Source organism: Psittacula echo (assembly GCF_963264785.1).
Source record: "Psittacula echo genome assembly, chromosome: 5".
In the NCBI taxonomy this organism is placed as follows: domain Eukaryota; kingdom Metazoa; phylum Chordata; class Aves; order Psittaciformes; family Psittacidae; genus Psittacula; species Psittacula echo.
The window spans coordinates 36,577,740-36,599,051 of NC_137739.1; the positions used below are offsets into that span (position 1 = coordinate 36,577,740).

The following is a 21,312-nucleotide window of genomic DNA, read 5'->3' on the forward strand; positions in this document are numbered from 1 at the left end:
GTTAGATGGCAGTGTCAGAGGATGGGGCCATCACTCGTCACAGGTGTACCCCAAGCTTTCCAGTTACATTTCTGGGGACTGCTTCAATTAAAGCAACACTCTAAAACATGCAACTTCAGCAATGCCAGCACTTTTAGGTCTGGTTTCCACAAGCCAACCTCCCCAGCTGGCCGTTCTTCTGCCAACACAAAAGCACTGTCAGAGGTGCACCCCCAGTACTTCCCAGGACATGGCCAGCCACGGAGATGGCGCCCCAGCAGCCCTCCAGCACAGCAGAGGTGGCGCGGCAGGCTCCAGCCTTTCCTCTTTACTGCTATTTTCCAGCTTCCAGAGATTTATTGCTTCTTCCACAGACAGCCAGACTTTTCCAGCTGGATCCTGCCTGTCCAAGGCTTGCTTTTTGCAGGGACACTGTTTCCATTTGGCATGGCAGGGAAAAGCGCCCATGAGATGCTGTGTAGGGGAGGGGAAAAGCAGTCCCCTAAGAGATTAGGGTACCACTGTCTGAGTGTCATGATGATGGTGGGTGCCCAGCCCTAGTTTGCTGCCCAGTGCACCATGCACATAGCAGGCTCCCTCCTGGATTGACCAATATGCTTACCCTAAAATTTCCTATATCCAGCTGCAGGGCAAGGGAACAAGCCCATCTTTCAGAGTTGTCACTCCTCCCCTCCACAAGAAATTCCCATGATTTAGTGGTGCATGGAATAGCCCCATTCCCCCTTTAATGTGGGGCATCCCATGTCTAAGCTGCTCCCATCTTGACCTGTTACTGCCCAGACTCTCTCACACCAGGATGTGCATCACCCCCTTGTCCCTTCCGCTACCCCCAGCCCTTTTCCTCCTGCTCCCTTTCCTCCACCTCTCTCCAAAATAGGTTTCCTGGCAGCGGGGAGGAGGAAGAGGTAGCCCTGGCTATAGGGTGGCTTGCCGGGCGTGTCAAAGAGACACAGACATCCTGCAGCTCAAGCCGTGGAGGAGGGAAGTGGAGGTGCCAGCAGTTTCACAATGCTGTATTTTTAGCAGTGCCGCTTCCCGCAGCCACGGCCAGTCCTGCCGCCGAGACGCTGCTTCCCAATCCGCGTGAGCCGCAGGGCCGGAAGAACCTTCTGCCCTGCTGCAGAAATGATGCTGGCGGAGCCCACACCACGATAACTGTGAAATCATAGAGTGGTTTGGGTTGGAAAGGAGCTTAAGATCATTTGATTCCAACCCCCTGCCATGGGCAGGGACACCTTCCATTAGACCAGGTTGCTCAAAGCCCCATTCAACCTGGCCTTGAACACTGCCAGGGATGGTGCAGCACAGTTACTAACAAGAAACCAGATGCTGCCAATAAAGCTCATCAGACTCAGGCTGGTTTATGATTTGGGTAGATGATCAGAGATTTTTAACAAGTTTTGACACACACAGGCTTGCAGCTTCCCTTACACTGCCTCGAAGCTGAGCCCTTTGGTGGACAGCAGCAGCACCTGGATCCCACTCAAGGATCCCCATAGCCCCTCTCCAGCACAACCTGCAAAGCAACCGAGATGTAGTACAACTGAATTCTCATCCGTTTAAGCGTGGGGAAGTGGGACACAGAAGGACAAAATGGCTTGCCAAGGCTGAAGTATCTTGCCATGCAAGAAGCCACTTGCACAGCCAGGAATGAACTGCTAATTTGGGTTTGAATGCCTTGCTTCCAGGTTATTTGTGTCTAGAGCAGCAGATACCATATTCTCCAATATGTGCAGCATGAATAATGAAAAATCATTCTGTCACCTCACCTAGTGTGAGTAGGAAAAAAAAAAAGCAAGAAGCTAGAGATTCATAACGTGAAGAAAATTATCTTTGGAAGAGCAATACACGCTCTTGCGAGATGCGTGCTAGGGCCTCACACATTCTGCACTATCGCCTCGAGGAGCAAGGCAGGCAAGAGAGGGGCACACAACTACTGGTGGCAGGCACACAAATACAGGCAGCACTAAGCCTGCCAGCACCCTTCCTAGAAAACACAAGTTGAACTTCTTTTCTATTGCACATAGAGGTACCCTGAGGAAGTACTGAAAGGGCTCAGGGTGCAGCTGAAAGCTGAATGGCAGCCCACAAACCTGAGAACTTTGGCTTGATGCTGCGATGGTCTTCGTGTTACGACAGCAGGACTTCACACCAAAAATTCACTTACAATTTTAAGGTGAGAAGCGCTACAGATGGTCCCTGCTGCTTGTCAGGCTGGATTGAGGGATACCCTGGAGCACCAACATGTCTGGATCCCCAGCAAGACTTCTTGGAGGGGTGAAAGCAGGAGAAGTGACTTAAATCAGACAAAAGCAGTTGTACTTTGGCTGTAAAAGCTTTTCCACCGAACTCGGCACAAGTACTCTCCATCTGCAGCAACAGACAGGGCTCTTCTTGGGAAGCGCAGGCGCGTCATTTCTGCTGCCTTCCACAGCAACTGCGCTGGACGGCCACAAAAAGTCAGGCTGCAAGTTTGCAGGCAAGGCCTGGCCAGGAACTGCAGAACGGGCATTTGGGAAAAACCCCGTGGTCTGCAGGCAGGAGGAGGAGGGCTCCGCTCCCAGCCACCACCACCTCCCAGCAGTGGCTATTAATAGAGCTGCCGGCCGGGGGGGAAATTCTCTGCTGGTGCCTAAGTTACCAGCCCCACAACACTCCGAGGCTTTTCAAAACAAGCTCCAGAGGAACACTCCCCGAGGAGCAGCGCACCAAAGGCCAAGTACAGCTTGATGGATGGGAGGAGAGCAGGAATCTGGAATCAAAATCCAGGAGTGGGGTCCTCCAGTGGGAAGCACTGAGCCTGCAGACTGCTCCCTGCCTGCCACAGCCTGATTCCCTCTGTGGACAGGAGTATCACTATACACTGACATCTACCAGCAGGTTTTAATTGCTCTCAGCAGAGAGGAAAACAGTTTCAGGTGTTGCTTTAAAATTAATTTGGCCCAATACATATGCATTTAACTACAATGGTAATACAACTGCATTCTCTTTTTAATGATACACTGAAAGGCACTTGCGTGGTACAGGATCAAAGTGTTTCTCAAGGCACTGCACATGGGTTAACGCTCTTGCAGGAGATAAGCACTAGGGTGGCTGACAGAAGAATAACCTCAGGAAAACAGAGCAATCTCCCTCGCCAGTCACCAACAATCTTCCCTGCTCCCAATGGCAGCTCAGCGCACTAACTGAAATAGGGTACCCCCGCAGGGCTGGGCACCAGTCCCTTCAAAAGATCTGCTTAAATCCCAGAGAGCCATCAGCTCTCTCAACTCGGGTCCAGATAGAGAGCCTGCCAAGAAAAACTCTCCTTTGCCCTTCAAAGACAGACATTAAATAGCTGCAAGGTGAAGCACATGTAGAAATATTCTTGCCTGTACATCATCCCAGGATGCTGAACCCAAAGTTGGTGGAAGAAGATGCTGGGCCGGCATCACACCTTTGCTGGTCACCAAGCGCTGAGATTCCCAGGGAGACTAATATGCAATAGAAGCCCCATACTCTGCAGCGGAGCCTTCTGGTAGCCACTATCACTACCAGCAGTGCTCAGGACAAACCTGCACCCAGCACAAAATGCAGGCTAATTTGCTTCAGAGCTGCATGCCACATGAACCACCATTTCCAGTTCAAACCTGTGCACAGCAGTACTCAGCTGCCCTCCTCGTCACATTGGAATGGTCAAGAGCCACTCAGCAGCGCTGTCACCACGGGACCTTCGCCACAGAGAGCCGCCACCTCCCTCCGCCCTCACCTCTCATCACTAAAGCCATGTTTCTTTTTGCACACTTTATGGACTCCAAGAGACAGCCAACACATTTTCCAGTGTTGCACAAGAAAGTATTCAAGTCTGCCATCCCTTCCAACCACCACTGTTCAGACAGACTTTCACTTCCACCTTGCCTTTGCTCTTGCCCTTCCTCACCTTTGCATCCCAACTGCACCACATCCCCTCAATACAAGCAAGAGAAAAGAGTGAGGTGGTGCCTGGAAAATGGCATTAGGAGCAAGCTCTTCCTTTTAATTAGGCACCTCTCTACTAGGGCAGTTGGCAGTGCTCTAGAGCTGGAAGGCTGCCACAGGCTGTATTAGCTGGTAAGTTGGGTGATTCTTCTCCGAGCAAGCCAATTTCTCCTTGGTTATGCTTAATTAAATTTTAAAATAGCTCTCTGGCTTCCTTCATCCTCCCCAGGGACTCTTTGCAGCAGTGGTCAGTCCAGTCCCGAGCACTGAGCTCTGCCATCAGACCTGGATAATTCAGGAAAGCAGTAAAAGTCCATTCGTCTACCAAGTGTAGGATGGAGGAGCACCTCCACTTGCCACATTCCTAGCCCGGCCCTGCTTTGGTCACGTCCACTCCTGGGATGGGCACCCATCTGTATGTGTGGTCTGTACAGCTCCCTCTTCGAGAGCCATTACGGACCGAGCATATAGCATCTTCTACTCAAAAATGCATGCACAAAGGAAAAATAACCCCAAAAAATAAAGTAAACCCAAATCATCCCAGGGAGAGAGGGCTGCCAAGGTGCCCTGGGGAGCTGGCAGCAGGGCTGCCTCTTCCTCCGGCTGAAACACAGCAGCTTTGTGAAACCCCCTCTGCTGACAGAGGAAGGACTGGGAGGAAACCAGAGGGGTGTCAGTTTATTTACAGTCCAGCAGGAGAGCAGGGCTGCTTAAAAAAGTTATCAGAGTTTCTGCCTTATTTGTTAACACCGTTAAGGCTGGGAATTGCTTCCTTTCTTCCTCTTAGGCGCTGCAGCAAGGTCCCGTGCAGCACAATTGTGATGCCTGCCAAACTTTGGGCTCTGCCTCCCGCTTGTTTTCATCAACAGTGCCCGACCTCGACTGGACGCAAGGCATGCGATAAGCTCATGCATGTGAGGTGCCCAGCAGCCCGTGCATGCCAGCCAGCTGGCAGGGCCACAGGGCTGTGAGCGCCCAGTCTCGCACCTCGCTGGGGTTCTGCCACAGACACCCTGCAGCAAGGGTGCTCAGGACAATGTCCAGCCTGTAAATGCCATCCCGTGAAAAGGACATTTACGCTTTGGTGGCAACCAAGGCATCCCTCCGGAGCTGGGCACACAAGACTGGCTTCTAACTGTGTATGCTTTGTGGTAAACCTAAAACTCCCCTCAACTACTGGCTTAGACAACACCATAGAAGGGCTTGAAAACCTTAAGACCCGGTGTTCAACCACCCTTCAGATGGCCAGCCTTGCAGAAAGCATTGTTAATTAAAATGAAGCCCAGGTTTCTTATCGCACAGGAGGTGGTCCAAGGGGACTGCCCATGGGGGAGCCCAGTACTGGGAGTGGTTTGGGGAGCTGGTGGATCTCAGCTCACAGGCACCCCTCCTTGGGAGGAGCTGGAGCATCTTTCTGCAGGCATCAGGCTCCCTTCAAGGGGTAGGGCAAGGCACCAGAAGTCCTAACAGGGAAATTAAACAGCTCAGCTATTCCTCTTGGAAACAAAATGCCAATTTATGAAAGATAAGGTGTTTTGTCAACACAGATTGTGGTGAGCAAGTGAGCTTGCTCAGGAACAGCAGCTGTGCAGAGCCCCTAGCATCCTTCCTGCCACCCAGGAGACCCTTCCTCCCTCGCATACCCACCCGGCAGCTTCAGCGACAAGAATGGCAGGAAATTGGGTCCAGAAGGGAAGAAGAATCCCCGGGATAAGCATGGTAACTCAGAAGGAACAACACTTCAGAGAAGAGCCTACCCGCCTCCATCCTGCCATTTTAAAGGTGGAGGAAAAGGTTCAAATAAACTCCCAGGTCTGTCCCACATTCATCTTGCAGCTGGCAATGCATCAGGTTTCAATTAATACCACTGTCGTCAGAGCTCATCATCCCACCTCGGATCAGCGCTATACCCAGAACCAAGGTGACGAGGCCTGAAATCAGGCCAGATTTGGCAGTACTCACTCCCATGCAGTAGTTAAGCCCTACACCTCCCAGAGGTGGGAACCACCCAACAGCTTCGCCGCGCACCCCGGGGAAAAAGCAACAGGCAGAGGCTCCCGTTGGGCAGAGCACTCCCCATGCTAAGGGAAGGCTTGTTCTGGAAGGCACTGATCCCATCCCCACCTCTCCAGCCCTCCTCGCTGTCTTCACTGCTGCGAGCAAAGATTAAGAAAACATCCAAATTCCCTCTCAACAAAGCAGGGTGTTGACAAGGGCCACATCCTGACCACGCAGCCAGCACTCAGCAAGCTGTGCCTTGCCTCCGTGGGGTGGGGCTCGGATTGCTTGCAAGAAAAACAGCGTTTTGGGGAATGGAAAACAGCCTATCCAGACAAAAAAACCCAACCCAGAAACAAAAAAAAAGCATTCTGCTTGGGCACAGTGTGCTGCTGCGGGCGCTGGAGCAGGCACGGAGAGCTTCTTGCCACGCCAGCCCCTGGCTGCCGGAGGGTTTTTCTAACCAGGAAAAACCAGGTTTGCGAGAAAACAGGGATATGCTGCTTTTTGCTAAATCAACCGCTTGTCTGGATGGATTATTTCACGAGAAACTTTCTCAGCGAAGAAGAGCTCTCCAGCCTGGGCAAAATCTGCATCCTAAAATAACTTCTCAGGCGGCAGGGGCAACAGTCCCCAGCTTGGGCGCCATCCACAGGCGGGTGTCAAAGCCGGCTCCCAACACGGTGCCAGGACCACCGAGCCCCATCCACTTCCTGCTAGCCCTCGGGCTGGGGAGAGCAAAACCAGCCCCGTGTTTTTGGAACACCTTCTCCGGCTCCTCTGCAGGCACGGCTGGGCCAGGGCCTCCCCTCCCTCCGCCTGGCAGTATCCATCCTACCCATCCCTGCCTCCCGCCTCGGTCGGCTTTCCCACCGCAGCTCCCAGCCAGAGGAGCCTGGGAGCAGCTGACCTAAGGGGATGTCGGCCCGCGGCAGCCCCGCTGCAGCCCCCCGCTCCGCCCCATCCCAGCTCGGTCCCCGCGCAACACCCCCCGCCCTTCCGCTCCGAACGGATGCGTACAAACACATTTAACGGTTGGACCCGAGCACCTTAAAGCTCTTTGCCAGCCTAAACGATTCTATGCTTCTATACCTATATATGTATCTATATAGAAAAAACACATAAATAAACGTGCAAATAAATAAATATATATATACGCATGCATTAAAAAAAGCAAAGGATAAACAGCCCCCCCGCCACTCCCCGAAAAAGCAACTCTTAAGATATATCCCAGGCAGCAAGCCTGAATGCTGGGGGAGCAGGAGAGAGGGTAAAACCAGGCGCAGGCAGACGAGCCATATTGGAGCCCCGCTATTGCAAGCGCTGGGGCGGCTCAACCCCCTCCCCGCCGCCGCCCCGGGGCTCACCCAGAAGATGAAGTTGAAGACGAAGAGGAGGTATTTGATGCACTTGGTGCAACCTTCCACCCCCATGGCGGCGGCTCTCAATCTCTACAGCCGAGCTCAACTGGCTGCGGCGCGGGAGAAGAGAATACCCCACCCCCGGGCACGCCCCGCCTCCCGCCCCTCCGGGGGTGGCGGGTCGGCGCACACTGGCCCCCTTCCCGAAACATGGGGCTGTGTTTTACCCCACCCCACCCCCCCCCCAGCTTTTATTTGTTTCGGTTTTCCCCTCCTTTTCTCCTTACCTTTTCCACCTTTTTTTCCTTTTTCTCTTTTCCTTCCCCTCTTTTCCCTTGTTTTTCCCTTTTTCTTTTTTTCTATTATCTTCATAGAATCACAGAATCGTTTGGGTTGGAAGGGACCTTAAAGATCATCGCGTTCCAATCCCCCTGCCATGGGCAGGGACACCTTCCACTAGACCAAGTTTTTCAAATCCTTGTCCAACCCGGCTTTGTACACTGCCAGGGATGGGGCAGCCACAGCTTTTCTGGGAAACCTGTGCCAATGTCTCACCACCCTCACAGTAAAGAGTTTCTTCCTAATGTCTAATCTAAATCTAACCCCTTCCAGCTTGAAGCCATTCCCCCTTGTCCTATCACTATGTGCCCTTGTAAAAAGCCCCTCGCCGGATTTCTTGTCAGCCCCTTTAGGCACTGGAAGCTGCTCTAAGGTCTCCTTGGACCTTTCTCTTGTCCAAGCTGAACAAGCCCCGATTCTCAGCCTGTCTTCTCCCACTCCCTTTTTTTCTTTTTTGCCTTTTTTCTTTTCCTCCTTTTTTTGGTTGTTGTTGTTGTTGTTGTTGTTGGGCGGCTCTATCACCACCATCTCCTAAACCTGGCCACCATCCCTTAAACATCAGAGTCATCCCCTAACCTCATCAGGTAGCCTAGGGTAAAGCCTAGGGTACCGTGAATGGGTGCAGGATGCAGTAAGATTTGTATTTCTGTATACAGAAGTTTTGGGATGCAACCATGAGGGGACCTCCTTCCAAAAAAAACCAACCAAACAAACAAAAAAACCAAACCAACAGAAAAAGATTTCTACATTTTTACCTTACTTTTTTACTTTCATTCCCCCCACCTATTTTGTCCTAAGCTCTGATCTGCCAAACACTTTTTGCCTGAGCTTTTGGATATATTACTGCAAGCAATTGCTTCAGGTTCAGTAGAACCACTCAGGATGCTATCTATTGATTACTGGGTCACATGTGCATCTGGGGGGCTTCAGGGCTGCCCAGTGAAGAAGTCACACATGTTAATAGTGCAAGTAAGCCTCACATTATGGCTTAGAAATCTTAGTTAGATTTTAGTTAAAAAAACCCCAAAGTTGTGCAACAGCAACATGATGAAATTTCCCAAGCTTTTGGCCAAAACCTACCTTGACCCACTTGCTCATGTTCATCAGACCCTTCTTTGCCCCTGCAGTAACAGCCCACGATGCTCCATGGTGGCAGGGACCGGGAATGAATAGAAGTTGGCCCCATTCCCCTGTTACTTATGCAGAGTGTGTCCTGGATTGTGGGCTTGCCATGGATGCATGGATGCCTTTGTCTCTAAGCCACATTCACTCATCCAGCCTTACCAAAGAAGTTGGAGGCTCATGAGGCTATTTATGCATGTAACTGCTACTCCAAATTATCAGTATGACCCATCTGATTGTGGCAATAGCCACAATCCTGGGTGGCTCCTGCTCATTGATCCAAAGGATAACAGCAGGATCCTGAAGCTGCTCACTTGCTACATCATAGCATCCCGCAACACCTTCTTTTCTGCACCTTCATCCTTTCCAGCTATAAATATCAAAATGAAGATGCCCCCCAACCCTACACAGACACTGAAGATAGGTGGCTGCATGAACCACAGAGCCTGCCGTGCATTAGTTTCCAGAAACACTCCTGGAGGCACTGCTTGGAGAGTCTGTGTGAGGGAGAGGAAGGAACCAGCTGCAAACTGATAAGACCTTCAGCAGCAGCAGCCCCACAGCTATGAAGGAATATGACTCTCAAATTCTGTGCACTGGAGAGCAGGCAACCCCAACTGCAATCACTGCCACGAAGTTGGCATTGGATCTGCTTCTGGGGAGCTTGGGATTGCTTCTTTATTTATTTTTTTTTTTTTTTTTTTTTGTCACTGTTGCTTTTCTTTTCCTGCCTTTTTTTCTGTTATGCTGGGAAATGAAGGACAATGGAAACCAAGAAATAAACCTTTTCATACCCTCCAAAAACTGTATTAGCAAACAATCTGGTTTGGAGCTAACACAGACCTGTTTCTGGGACCTTCCTTTGGGCTGTGTTGGAGCCCATCCTGTGCAGAGCTGAGGCACAGATGTGCCTCTGACAGGGGGAGCAGGGGTACAGCCCAACCATCTCCTGCATCAAGAAGCTCCCAGTTACAGGCTAAAACCTACTGGGTATAAACTGGATTCACTCATCTGGCTATACAAAGGAAATTCTCTCCAAAACTTGGAAGTGGAAAAGGATTTCAAGATTTGTCCAAATATCTTTTTGTTTGCTTTGTTTAGGGTTGTTTTATTATTATTTATTTATTTTAGGAACTCAGCTGGGTACCTTTGAAAACTTTGACCTCGATGTACAGGAAGAAAATAACCACCACTGTGATAACAGTGTCAAGATAATGCATACTGTTTCCCAAGATTGTGTGTGATTTCAGGTGTTGTGTTTTCATTTGCCATGCTGTACTACTTGCTGTGCAGTCCATAAAGTACCAAAACTGCATTTCAGAGACTCTCAGCGGCTTTATCAGCTCTGTATAAAATGCTGCTGTATAAATAAGTAAAACTAATTTACACACATTCAGTTCAGGTATCGATGTCACATGTGGGTATCAAGTGTAAGCACTATGAATAGGGCTGATGACTTCCATCTTTTGGAGGATGGGCTTGGTTCAAGTGCTCAGCAGTGCATGGTGCTAATGCACAATTCTTTGCAGAGCAGGCAGCTGCAGGCAGGTCTGTGAAAAAGCTACCTACCTCCCAAGCCTTGTGTGCTGAAAGAGAAAAATAAACACTAAAAAAAGTGAAAAAAACCCCAAAACTCCATACCCCAAATAGAATTCCTCTGCCCATTTGTATTTGCTTTTGCAATTGGGTTTGCAGACAGTGAAGCAGCAGAGAATGGAGGTGCTTGCAGTGGGTTTCCTCTGTCTGTTGAGCTTGGGTTGTTGGTGTTTTTGTGAACTTGTTTATAGGTCAGTTGTGATGCTGATCCTACAGGCAGGAGTCACCAGGGTCTGTTAAAGCAGATGGCTTGAGCCTCCTCCCAGCCCTGGATTTAGAAGGCTGCCCCTTACCAGCAGGACTCTGCAAACTCAGTCCCTGGGATTTTGATCCTGCTTCTCCCAGGGAAATGCCCGCAGCCTTTCAGTAGCTTTGCTTCAAAAGAACCTTGGTTTTATAAAAGTGATGGAGGGTGATAAGGGGAGAGGACAGACCCACATCCTCCCCACCTTGTTTGCCTGCCTGAGGAGCTGGTGATCAGGCTGTGGAAGGATTAGCATGGAGGCAGGCTCTAAACACCTAACACCCAGGGTCTCCAGAAGATTTGGGAAAGTAGATGGGAGTCCCTCCTCCACCGGGGACTGCGGAATGGCTGCTGATGTGGTAGTCTGGTTGCATGGCTTGGGCTTGAATGGCAATCCCCCTGCCCTTCTCACAGCCAGTGCAAAAATGATGGACAAACCATGAGAATAAAACACATGTAATTTTGTGGGTGAGGTCCTAGTTAGCTTTTAACCACTGCATCTTATTTTCTGTGAAAATATGACAGAAATAGCCTACATTTCCAATTTATGTGTGCTGGTAAAAAAAAAAAACCCTAAACAATAGCAGCATCACCAAAAATCTTTAACTAGGACATTTGGAGGTGCGTGAAAGAACCTCAGAAATTCATCCTGCAGGAGGATCATAGTCCCCGAGCACAGAAGAATAACTTCCTAGGCAGCCAACACCCTGCAACATTGATTTTCAAGGCAGGGACCTGAACAAGAGCGTGGCAGTGGGAAGGCAGGTCTCCATCACCCCGGAAGAGGCTTGCCTTCACCCTTGGGCAGCCAGCCAATGGCCTCATTTTGAGTAGGAAAAATCATGTCAAGAATCTCATCTGTGTATCTAAGGGGACATCTCCAGATGACCTTTTCTGTGCCGCAGCAGAAGCAGCTGGCATCTGCTCATCCAAAATTCCCTGTGCCCTGCTCTGCAAATTCAGGTGAAGCACAGTGATAGCCTGAGGAGGTTGTATCTGCCTGGCGGCCTTTGGGAGGCAGTGAGGCAAGCAGAAACCTGTAGCAGTGCCTAAAGTTTCTGTTTCTAATAAACTCAACAAATGGTTCTTGTCTGCACGGTCTGTTTCTCTGCCATCTTTAAATATTTATGTCAACGTATCTATGGTGATGGGTTAGGTTATATAAGGAGTACAAGGAAGGGGAGGGTGGTGAGGAAGGACAGCATCGACTCCCACCAGAGTTACAGCAGAGGAAGAGCAAACCCAAATGAGTTTATCCTGTGCAGACACACTCCATCTCCTCAGCTCATGAGCCAGCACAGTGAACATTCATTTTTCTCAGGGCATCAGAGAGGGTTGAGCTGCAGCTGGGCTTAGCTGCACTTTGCAAGATGCCGTGTGGGAGAATAAGAGCCCAGCCCATCAATGTAGAGAGCTTCTATTGTATAATCAATGTATAATTCATTAGTAGGTGAATAAAGACTGGAATAGCTTATTGCTGATGCAACAGGGCTAAAACTAAAGTGAGCCCATCCATGAGCACGCTGGTGCACATGGGGGTTAAACAATAGCACTGGATGATGCTGAGGGGAGAGAGGGGGGATTTTGCCTTGGGATAACATAAACAACCCAGCCAGCTGGCTGCCAGTGACTCCACGGAGGGTAAACACAGGGATATACATCTCCCTGGCAAGAATGTTGGGAAGGACTTGTCCTTTTCACTTGCTGGAGTCTAAGGGAATGGCATCTGCTTAGACAAGAGGGTATTAGCTGTGGGCAGGCATCTCTTGTCTCATCTGAAAGTATTTCGTCCAAGATGTGCCGGTGATTCCTTACAAGCTGAGCAACAGCCCTGTATGTCTTCCACATAAAGAGATGGGGTTTTTTTTCCTCACTACCCTCCTAGCAGGGGTAGACATTGAGATTGCCTCCAGGCACTAATGTATTTGATGGACCCCCAAAACGCCACGTGACTAAAGATAGCACTGGGTTTGTGCTGGGGGTGAGATGTTCGGCATGGCGTGCAGTGGACCAGTCTCACCCACCGTCAGGCCTGCAGCCAGTCACGGGTTTGGCAGCTGAGGCCAAAAGATGCAAAACACACACTGCCTGTGTTTTAACAAAACAGCCTCCAAGCCTGCTCTGGGGTTCCCCCTCCTCGCTCCTGCAGTCTGCCCTCCATCCCACCCACTGCTACATTTCTCAGTGGACAGGGTTGATGCTCACTGCCGGTTGCTCACTCCCCCAGAAGAGGAACTACACAGGTTAAGAAAAATCTCTTTTCACCCTACTACAGCATTTTACTCAAAGAGAGAATTGCAGTGACACGTCACGTGTGATGCGACCGTGTATTCAAAGCAGCTTCTGACCTTACCTGCCTTCAGCTGTGCTGGTAGAGTTCTCCTGTGTGGGTGCTCCCATCTACCACTTCTGGCTGTAATTTTGGAGCAGAATTATAGCCAGCTGCTTTTGCAAACCAATTCCTTCTGCACCTTTTGAAAATACACGTCTAGCAACTCTTCTTTTTTTCAGAAAATATCCTGTATATCTGCAGCTCGGAAATGCAGCTTTACCTTGGCAGGAGATAGCTTCCTCATCACCCCAGCGCGGCAAAGATCCACCCAAGTTTGCCAACATACAATGCTTGCTTATACAGAACTTGCTCAGTGGCATCTCCTTTAGGAGCTTGCTGCAGACATAAGAGTTGTGCAGCAAAGGGGCTGTTGCATGAGAAAGTTGTATCTCAATGGCAGTGGAACTGGCAGGAAATAGCAAAACATTTTGGAGCCAAGACAGTGTACCGTGAGGCTGAACGATTCCCACTTTCCTTTCCATCAAATCCCTCTAGAGAGTCAGTAAATTGCTTAACCCGTGCTTCTCACAAGTGCTCTGGGATCCTCAGGTTTTGTCAGGTGCAGAAACATCTGCTTTGCAGAAGTGCTGAGCATCCTTGGCTGTTGCGTAAAGCTGCACCCTGCTCACCTCCAATTCTCCATGAGCACTATCTTGGAAAACAGCACCTGCTGCTGTCGGGGCAGGCTCTGAGAGAGGTCCCCTGACTCATAAGTAAGCTGTGGTCAGGCTGCCCATAGGCATGCAGTAAGCCCCATGTAAAGCCTCAGGGGAAGTTAATGCTCACTCTGGCAGAGCAGGACCAGAGTGGTGCATGGGCAGCAAAGTTGGAAAGCAGCACAAAAGGCTTCTTACCACTGCCATGGCTGATGTTCCCCAGCCCTGTAGGTAATTGCCTGGCCTTAGTCTGCTTCCTCTTCCCAAGTCCTCAAATAGAGCTGGGGGTTTGTCTAAAACAAGAGAATAACTCATGACCACAAGGTAATGCCTGCTCATACAGAGGCCAAACTTCAACTGCTCAGGTAAACTTGGTGGAACTAATTGATGATTGTTGGGGCTTAAATGACAATTAATTGGAGCCAATTCACAATTAAATATTTAACTTCGCACCTTTGGTCTGTAGGTTGGTTTTCTTTTTCTTCCTGCATATGCCTACATAAATAGGGATTTTTTTCCTACCAGAGTTTGAGCATTGACATGCTTGTAACAACCAGCTTCTGCTTCTGCAAGCCCCAGTAAGGCTCACTGGCTCTGCAGGTGTTTCCTAGCCTGGCTGCTGGCTTTGCATCCCCTCTGCTCATCTCCAAGCTCTTATCCCTATAAAACCTTTCTTGCTCTTCTCAACACTGGGTAAATCTCAGCGGTACTTACCAATAGGTTCCTGGAGTTTTGCTCCGGCTGCACAAGAGCTGTAATTTGCCCACAGCAACCAGCAAATTAGGGACTAGTGAGTGCAAGCACATTGACTGCAGGACAGGGAGTTTTTGTTGGCATAGGTGTAAAGAAACCTGTGCAACTCCCCCTCCCCCCCGCCCCAGCTTCGCAGCACCCCTCCAGCCATCCCCTGGGTGCTGCCATTTCTACAACTGCAAACAAAATGGTAACGCTGCACTTTTCTGCAGTAAAAATGAAGAAGTTGAAGGTATCCACATTCCTGCTCCTTAAAGCAACAGCAGGATGCCATTTTCTGTGCTACACACTGCATGAGCTCTGGTAGGAGAGTGAGTCTGGCCAGGTGGCTGCTCATTAAAAGTGCTGCTCCTTGCTAGGGAACTCCAGTGGTGGGTGAAATGGCAATATAGGTCATGAGATGGCCAGCTAGTTGGGTGTCAGAGGAAGGAAGTGAACTTCCAGCTCCCTGGGAAAAAAATTGCATGCTTCCAGTCTGCCGGTGCTTGGGAAGAAGAAACAACAACTCTCCAGGTGCATTATTCCCTTTGTGAAATGGTTTGGTGCAGGTTGTGTTCTCATCCCTGCAGCAAGCAGCAGAAATCATTACAGAGGTGTAAAAAGAGCAGCTATGCACACACCCCCTTACATGGCCACTGCTAGAGTGGTGCCTGCTGCTTCTGGTGATATTTCACAGATCATAAAGGATTCAAGGGAAAAGAGAGCTGGTGGAGGGGGATAAAATAGCCTTTCAGGTTTACTTTATCATATGTATGCTATTCCTGTCCATAGTAATCTCAACACCTAAAGCTTTAAGCAGACCTGGTGGTGAAGCTTTAACAAAGATTTCTTCTCCCTGTTAATAAGGCTTAAGCAGGTAACCCACACCAGTAACACAAAGCCCACTGATTTGCTTGATCTCCAGTGTAGAATATCATCAGGTGTCCAGACAACACAGAGTGACGGGCAAGAGCTGACTACATAGTGTTTAAAAAAGTGAAACTGTAGAGATTTCTTTCATATAAATACTCCAGTCTTAACTGCTTGTGTCCTTAAGCTTTTTTCCTGCCTCTGCTTGCATTAGTCCTCATAAAGTATCTGCCTGCTGTGCCAGCAGCTAGCCAAGGGTAGGATCAGGCTGATGAGCAGCTCCTTTTCCTCCAGAGGACCAATGCCATCCTCTCCCTCTTGGGTGCTAAGGCATGCTGCCGGGGCAGGCAAGCACTAGCTGCCTGGGGAATATCTCTTCCCAGCACTGAAAGAATTACTGAGGGCTCTGCATGACGCAAACCCTGAGCAATGCAGGCAGCCTCGTGCACAGCAGAAAAAGAGAAGGAATGATGGCCTTTTGCAAGAAATTCATCTTTACTGAAGCAACCATGAGTCAACGAGCTGCCATCTGGGCTAAGGAATAACAATAGCGGTGGCCTGGACAATAGCAGCTGGAGCTCACAAGGGAGATTATGTGCCACTGGAGAGAAATAAACTAGAATGTGGGTATGTTGGCAAGTGTATATCACCTCTAAATCCCTGCTAGACCGAGGCATGTTGGTGACTGCTACAAGGTAGCTTGAGTAATATTCTGGAGCAGTTTGAACTTGATGATGTTTACAGTGAAGTCAACGGTGAAGCTCCGCTGGCTCCAAAGGAGCAGAACGAGGAGTGATAGCCTCCCCCTCAGCACAATTCCTTCCAACACAAGGTAATTGCAGCCATGTTAAAATACTAACCAGGTGCTGTAGGCTGTACTGCTATTCTTGTATGTGTAGCAGCCCCTGCCTTGAGGGCCAGGACCTGTCCTGAACTTCAGCACGGGGATTTCCACATTTATCTCAATGAACAATTTCTACTTACTGTTTCTCATGGCTAAAAGCCACAACAAAGGAGAGGGGTGAAAGCTGTTGTTGGTTCAAAAGACATTGCACATAGCCATATAGTTTACAGCAGGTTTTCCAGCAGGTGCTAAATCTATTGCAATGATGGGTTTTAGCTCAGAGGCAGCTCTGCCTCCTTGCAATGACGGCAAAGCACACCAGGGAGCCATCATTTGAGCTAGACTGAGAGCTGATGGAGGCTTTTAAAATTTCTGTTTATTATTGATAAGGTGATGATGTAAAGAGAGGACATGGAGTTGGACATTGTATTGTTTGACCTGGCTGAAGATCAGTCCTGTTCTTTTATAGATTTAAACTTCAGACCTGCATGTATGTGTAATATCAAAGTCCTTTTGTATTGCACAGCAGTGTTGTGGGTTAGTGAAGCTAGATAAACACAGAGCTTAGGATAGAAGTTGAACAAGCCCCTGTGAAACCAGTGTGGCATCAAGCTCTAGGAGGTTGACTGCATGCTAAGAATTAAAAAATCACGGTGTTATTGCATTAATAAAGAGGAATAACAGAGGTATGTGTCCGTTTGCTGGTTATTCGTTTCAAAGCTCATGCACTGTTTTTGTGATTTTTTTCCTGATCTCTACCAAAAGCTGGTAGCTGGTGTAAGTCTGGCAATATTTGAAAACAGGGGAAAAACAGTTGAAGTCATTGGCTGCCTATGTACTTGATCATGATCAGAAACATGCTCAAAGTCAATCAATATGAGCGTCCAAGCTACGAGAACACATTTCCCATCACCAATGACACACCTTGTGTCCATATATTTGCCAATAGTCCAAGATTATCCTGGGCTGTGATCCAAAGCCATCTTCCTGGAAATATTACATCTTTGGGGGTCACAGGGAATGCTCAGATGACAGCACAAGAGAAGTTTGGTTTAATGCTGTGATTTTCGCTGGGCTTTCCTCTCCATCTTTGTCCTAAGGGGCTCTTTGTGTCCTAATTGTGGAGCTACAGCCCCTACGTCTCCTGGTGAGTTGATCTGCGTCTCCAAGCCTAGGTGCGTCATAGAATCACAGAATGGTTTGGGTTGGAAGTGACCTTAAAGTTCATCTTGTTCCAACCCCCCTGCCACGGGCGGGGACACCTTCCACTAGACCAGGTTGCTCCAAGCCCCATCCAACCTGGCCTTGAACACTGCCAGGGATGGGGCAGCCACAGCTTCTCTGGGCAACCTGCTCCAGTTTCTCAGTCCTCCAGTGTGTCTCAGGCCTTGTTTGTTTTTGGCGAAGGTGTGGGACTGCTCCTCCTCAGAGCACCATCTGTTCTGACCAGCTCAGAAACGCACAACAGCTAGTAGTGCAGGAAGGGGAAATGCATGACACACACCCTACTGCCTGAACCTGTGTAAGGCCTTCTCAGGGGATTCTGCGTGTGACTTCAGACATCTTCCTGTGCCAAAAGTTGGCTTTGCCTGGTAGGGATGCCCAGGTGATGAGTTTCTACCTCTCTCGCAGAATGTATTTGCCTTTCCTATCCAGGTTGCTGCTGAAGTGGATGGAGAACCAGAGGAATGAAGTCAGGATCATTCCATAAACCTAAAAGGAAATAAATGAGATGGGCACACAATTAAATGCTGAACTGATTATAGTGTTCTATTTGTGCAAATAAGAGATCATAAGTGCTGCCTATTAGTCCACTTGGCACTTCTGAATTTATGTATTGGGATGTCACATTTTTCTTGAGAGCTGTTTTCTGGTAGAATGGTGAGCACCAATTGGAGGGGAAGAGGAAGAAAAAAGATAAAAAGAAAGACCAACATGTGGTTAAAAGGCATCTGATAAGAATTAGCACAGTACAGCTCAAACCTGGCCCTGAAAATACCAAGAAATGAGATGAAACCAGGAAATTCAGATTTCAAATTCTGACCACAAAACATTTCTCTATGCAAACAAACAGATCTTTCTCTTAATAACATCCTTTTGTAAAGACAACACAGGGAGAAACAACCAAACCAAACCAAATCAAACCAAAACATAACAAAAACCCCAAACAATCCTCATGTATTGTTTGGAGTAAAAAAACCCCAACAAAACAACAAAAAAACCCCCTCAAAGTCCAACCCCCACCCCATGCACGTGCACACTTGAGAATGCAGAGAACAGTACATTTCCTCTGTATTTTAACATTCTCCCTGATATATCACACATCAGGATTACACAGGCAACATACCAAAGGTAAGGCTGCTGTGGGAAGGATAAACAAGGGCTGTAACCATGTTCTTTTCCCCAAAAGTCTCTGCCTCAACGTGCAAGTGCCTTTGCTTGTGGATTGATATGGGGACATATATGCATTGTTGGTTGAGGAACAGTGACATCAGAGCAGCTATAGCCCTTGTCGCATGCCTCCCTTGCATTCTGCCATCACAGTAGTGAACTGTGCAGTGAGACTTCCTCTAGGACACACTTTAAAGAGAGCTGCCTTATCTGGCTACAGCATCAAGCTGTGAAAAAGAGATATATATAATAAAAGCCGCTCCCACTTTTGTCTGAATATAGCTGCAGTGAAGTTCCTCATATACCTGAGAAAAATTAGAAAGTGACACCACTTATTCACACATGACTTTATATTTATAGAGCCATAGCAATGCCTGATGGTTTTCCTGATTTACTACTAGCAGTATAAAACATGAAAGTGTTTGTTTCTCTGGGTTTTATTTAGATGAAGAAAAGTCTTCTAACTCATAATTGTGACAAGGCAGACAGAAGGAATTAAACAACCTCCAAATGCACATTCAGTCAGGAAAGGTTGCCTCAGCTGGAGAGCACCATGGAGATATCACAGCAGCCCAAACCTCCCTTCAAAGTGAAGAAACAAATCTCTTGGTGTGTACTTTTTTCTGGTGTGCTTCATCACACATGCAGGGCCCCTGTGTAGAGGTAATTACAGCAATACACCTCTGCCAAGCATGCAAGCAGGCTTGTTTTAATTAGCACTCTCCAGCTCTGAAGGGACATTCCCCATGCTGCCATTGAGCTCCCTCACCACCTAAGAACATGTTCCTCTTGCAGTATCTCATTTTTCCTTTTGTCTTCCCCCAAATAAGACTCACAAATTCAGTACAGACCCTTTCTACCCAAATCATCCTACCCCTCCTCTGCAAGATCCTCCTTCAAAGATGGTGCCTGGGAGCCCAGGCAACATGCTACTCTCCTCTGCTGCTTACAAGCTTGTGCTTTACCCACCCACTGCCCAAGATGCACCTTCCTGGGCTTACTAGTGGTCATTAAGAGGATGAGACCTTCCCTTCCCGCACAGCTCTCCAGCTCCACTATTGGTGCTCAGTAGCTTTCAAGACCTTCCAGCTCTGGTCAAACAAAGTGACTTCTCGAGCTGAGCTGGGAGGCAGTCAGTGAGCGCTGGGCAAGGAGAGGCAGCAAGTTTCCTAATACAGAGCTTTTACTGCATCTCCTTTTCCACAACTACTGCCGGCTTCCAATCTGATCTGCAAGCCCTGTGCCAGGTGACACAGCATCTCGCTTGCAGGAGAGGATGCACAGGCAAACCTGGGTGGGCGAAATGCTGCTGCTGCCACAGCCAGTTCCCGCTGCTCCCCACTCCCATCTGTCATGCCTGGTTTGGTCAGAAAAACCATGCAGCAAGGCTATTCCTGCAGGAGAAAACCTCCATCCATCAGCCTGAATAAGAGAGGTCCTGGCCCTTTCATAATTTCCACAGTGCAGTCCACCAGTGCTCGTTTCTCTACCCCAGTCTCCAAACTGGCGGCTAATTTAGGATACGTTTCCATGCTGGAGCCTGCCTCCTGGGGCCAAAGTGAGAAGGAACAAACAGATACCGTGAAGCCAATGGTGATGCCCAGGAGCGGGGTGACAAAGTCCATGTGCTTCTTCAGGAAGAACTGGATCTCTTGGAGGCAGTCCTAGGGAGAGAGAGACCCTTTGCAGTGCAGCAGCAGCTCAGCTGTGGGGCTTTGTCCCCACAAAGAGCACTTGCCACAACCTCAGATAGAAAAGGAAACAAGAGGAGGATGCAGCATTGCACAACATTGCTGTGTGATCAGCTCTCCTCTACTCTGCTGCTGGCTGCAGCATGGGAAGACAATCACCTGCAATGTGTTTCCTATTGCTACAATACACCTATGATTTCCTTGATGTGTTTCGGACTGTGGGGGATTTGTGCATGTACAGGTAAGTGCGGTCATGCAAACTTTTGTTTGTTTCCAACCACCGGAAAATGGAAAGAGCGAGAAGACAAGACAGAAAAGCAGAGCACACCATAATGCTAAATATGTTCCTCAAATACACTAATGAACTGCTCAATTTCGCAAGGTGTCACAAGCATTAATATACATTAGCTTTAAGCATGCCAGCAGCCCCACGGATATCCAAGAGATGTTGGCCAAGAGAGCCATTTAAAAAATGCAAGAGCCTGCCCTTGGTGAAGTGATTTTGCAGAGTAAAGTAAGAGCACACAAAGCCAGGAGTGAATGCAGCGCAGCTGTCGTGCGGTTCCCTGGGTTGCAAAACGCATCCCCCCAGCCCACCTCCCCTGGCTCGCTACCTGAGGGAACACAAAACTTTGAGGGGGAGAAGAAGGGGAACAGTCACCCACATAGTGCCTGGTTTAACTCTGCTCTCCCTTCCTGCTCTTTGAGCTGTTTGGTCTATTCTGCCTCTGCTTCCTGGAGGCAGTGCTTTGAGAGGCTGCCCCACTGGCTGATGCGTGCCTGTGCATCAAGGTGTCCTGTTAGTGTGTAACATCTTTGCCTAACAACGTTTTTGTATAGCTGTAGCAACATGGTTTTGTTTTCCATCAACACACATATTGATGCTGGAGGCTTCAGCTACTTCAGCTGATCTGGCTACTCCTGTGGAAGAAAAATCATCATACAATAGCTTTGCTCAGAGAGTCTGAAGTCTATGTTACGGCTTCAGCACAAAGGCAGTCTAATACTGGTGGCTTCTCCATCAACCTCACTGAGCCACTGAAAAGAGGAGGAATGAAGTATACTTGGTGAAGCTACTGCTGGGCATCATCACTCTGCTTCATAAGGTCCTCATTTTAGAACTTATTTAATGCCCTGGGAAAAAGTAATTACAGCAAATTCCACATTTGTTGTTAGTGC

At 48.7% G+C, this 21,312-nt stretch overlaps 2 protein-coding genes across 2 annotated transcripts in view; both read right to left on the minus strand.

The window, feature by feature from the left end:
* The window catches only part of CD81 (CD81 molecule), a 35,584-nt gene extending 27,351 nt beyond the window's left edge, over positions 1-8,233 (minus strand). Inside the window, exon 1 of the mRNA XM_080617656.1 lies at positions 7,323-8,233. Within this exon, the coding sequence (XP_080473782.1) occupies positions 7,323-7,388 (66 nt within the window). The 5' untranslated portion in view covers positions 7,389-8,233. The remainder of the gene's footprint in view (positions 1-7,322) is intronic.
* Positions 8,234-14,516: 6,283 nt separating this feature from the next.
* The window catches only part of TSPAN32 (tetraspanin 32), a gene marked incomplete at its 5' end in the record, with an annotated part of 34,237 nt that continues 27,441 nt past the window's right edge, over positions 14,517-21,312 (minus strand). Inside the window, 2 exons of the mRNA XM_080617657.1 lie at positions 14,517-17,764; positions 20,023-20,106. Of these exons, the coding sequence (XP_080473783.1) occupies positions 17,669-17,764; positions 20,023-20,106 (180 nt within the window). The 3' untranslated portion in view covers positions 14,517-17,668. The remainder of the gene's footprint in view (positions 17,765-20,022; positions 20,107-21,312) is intronic.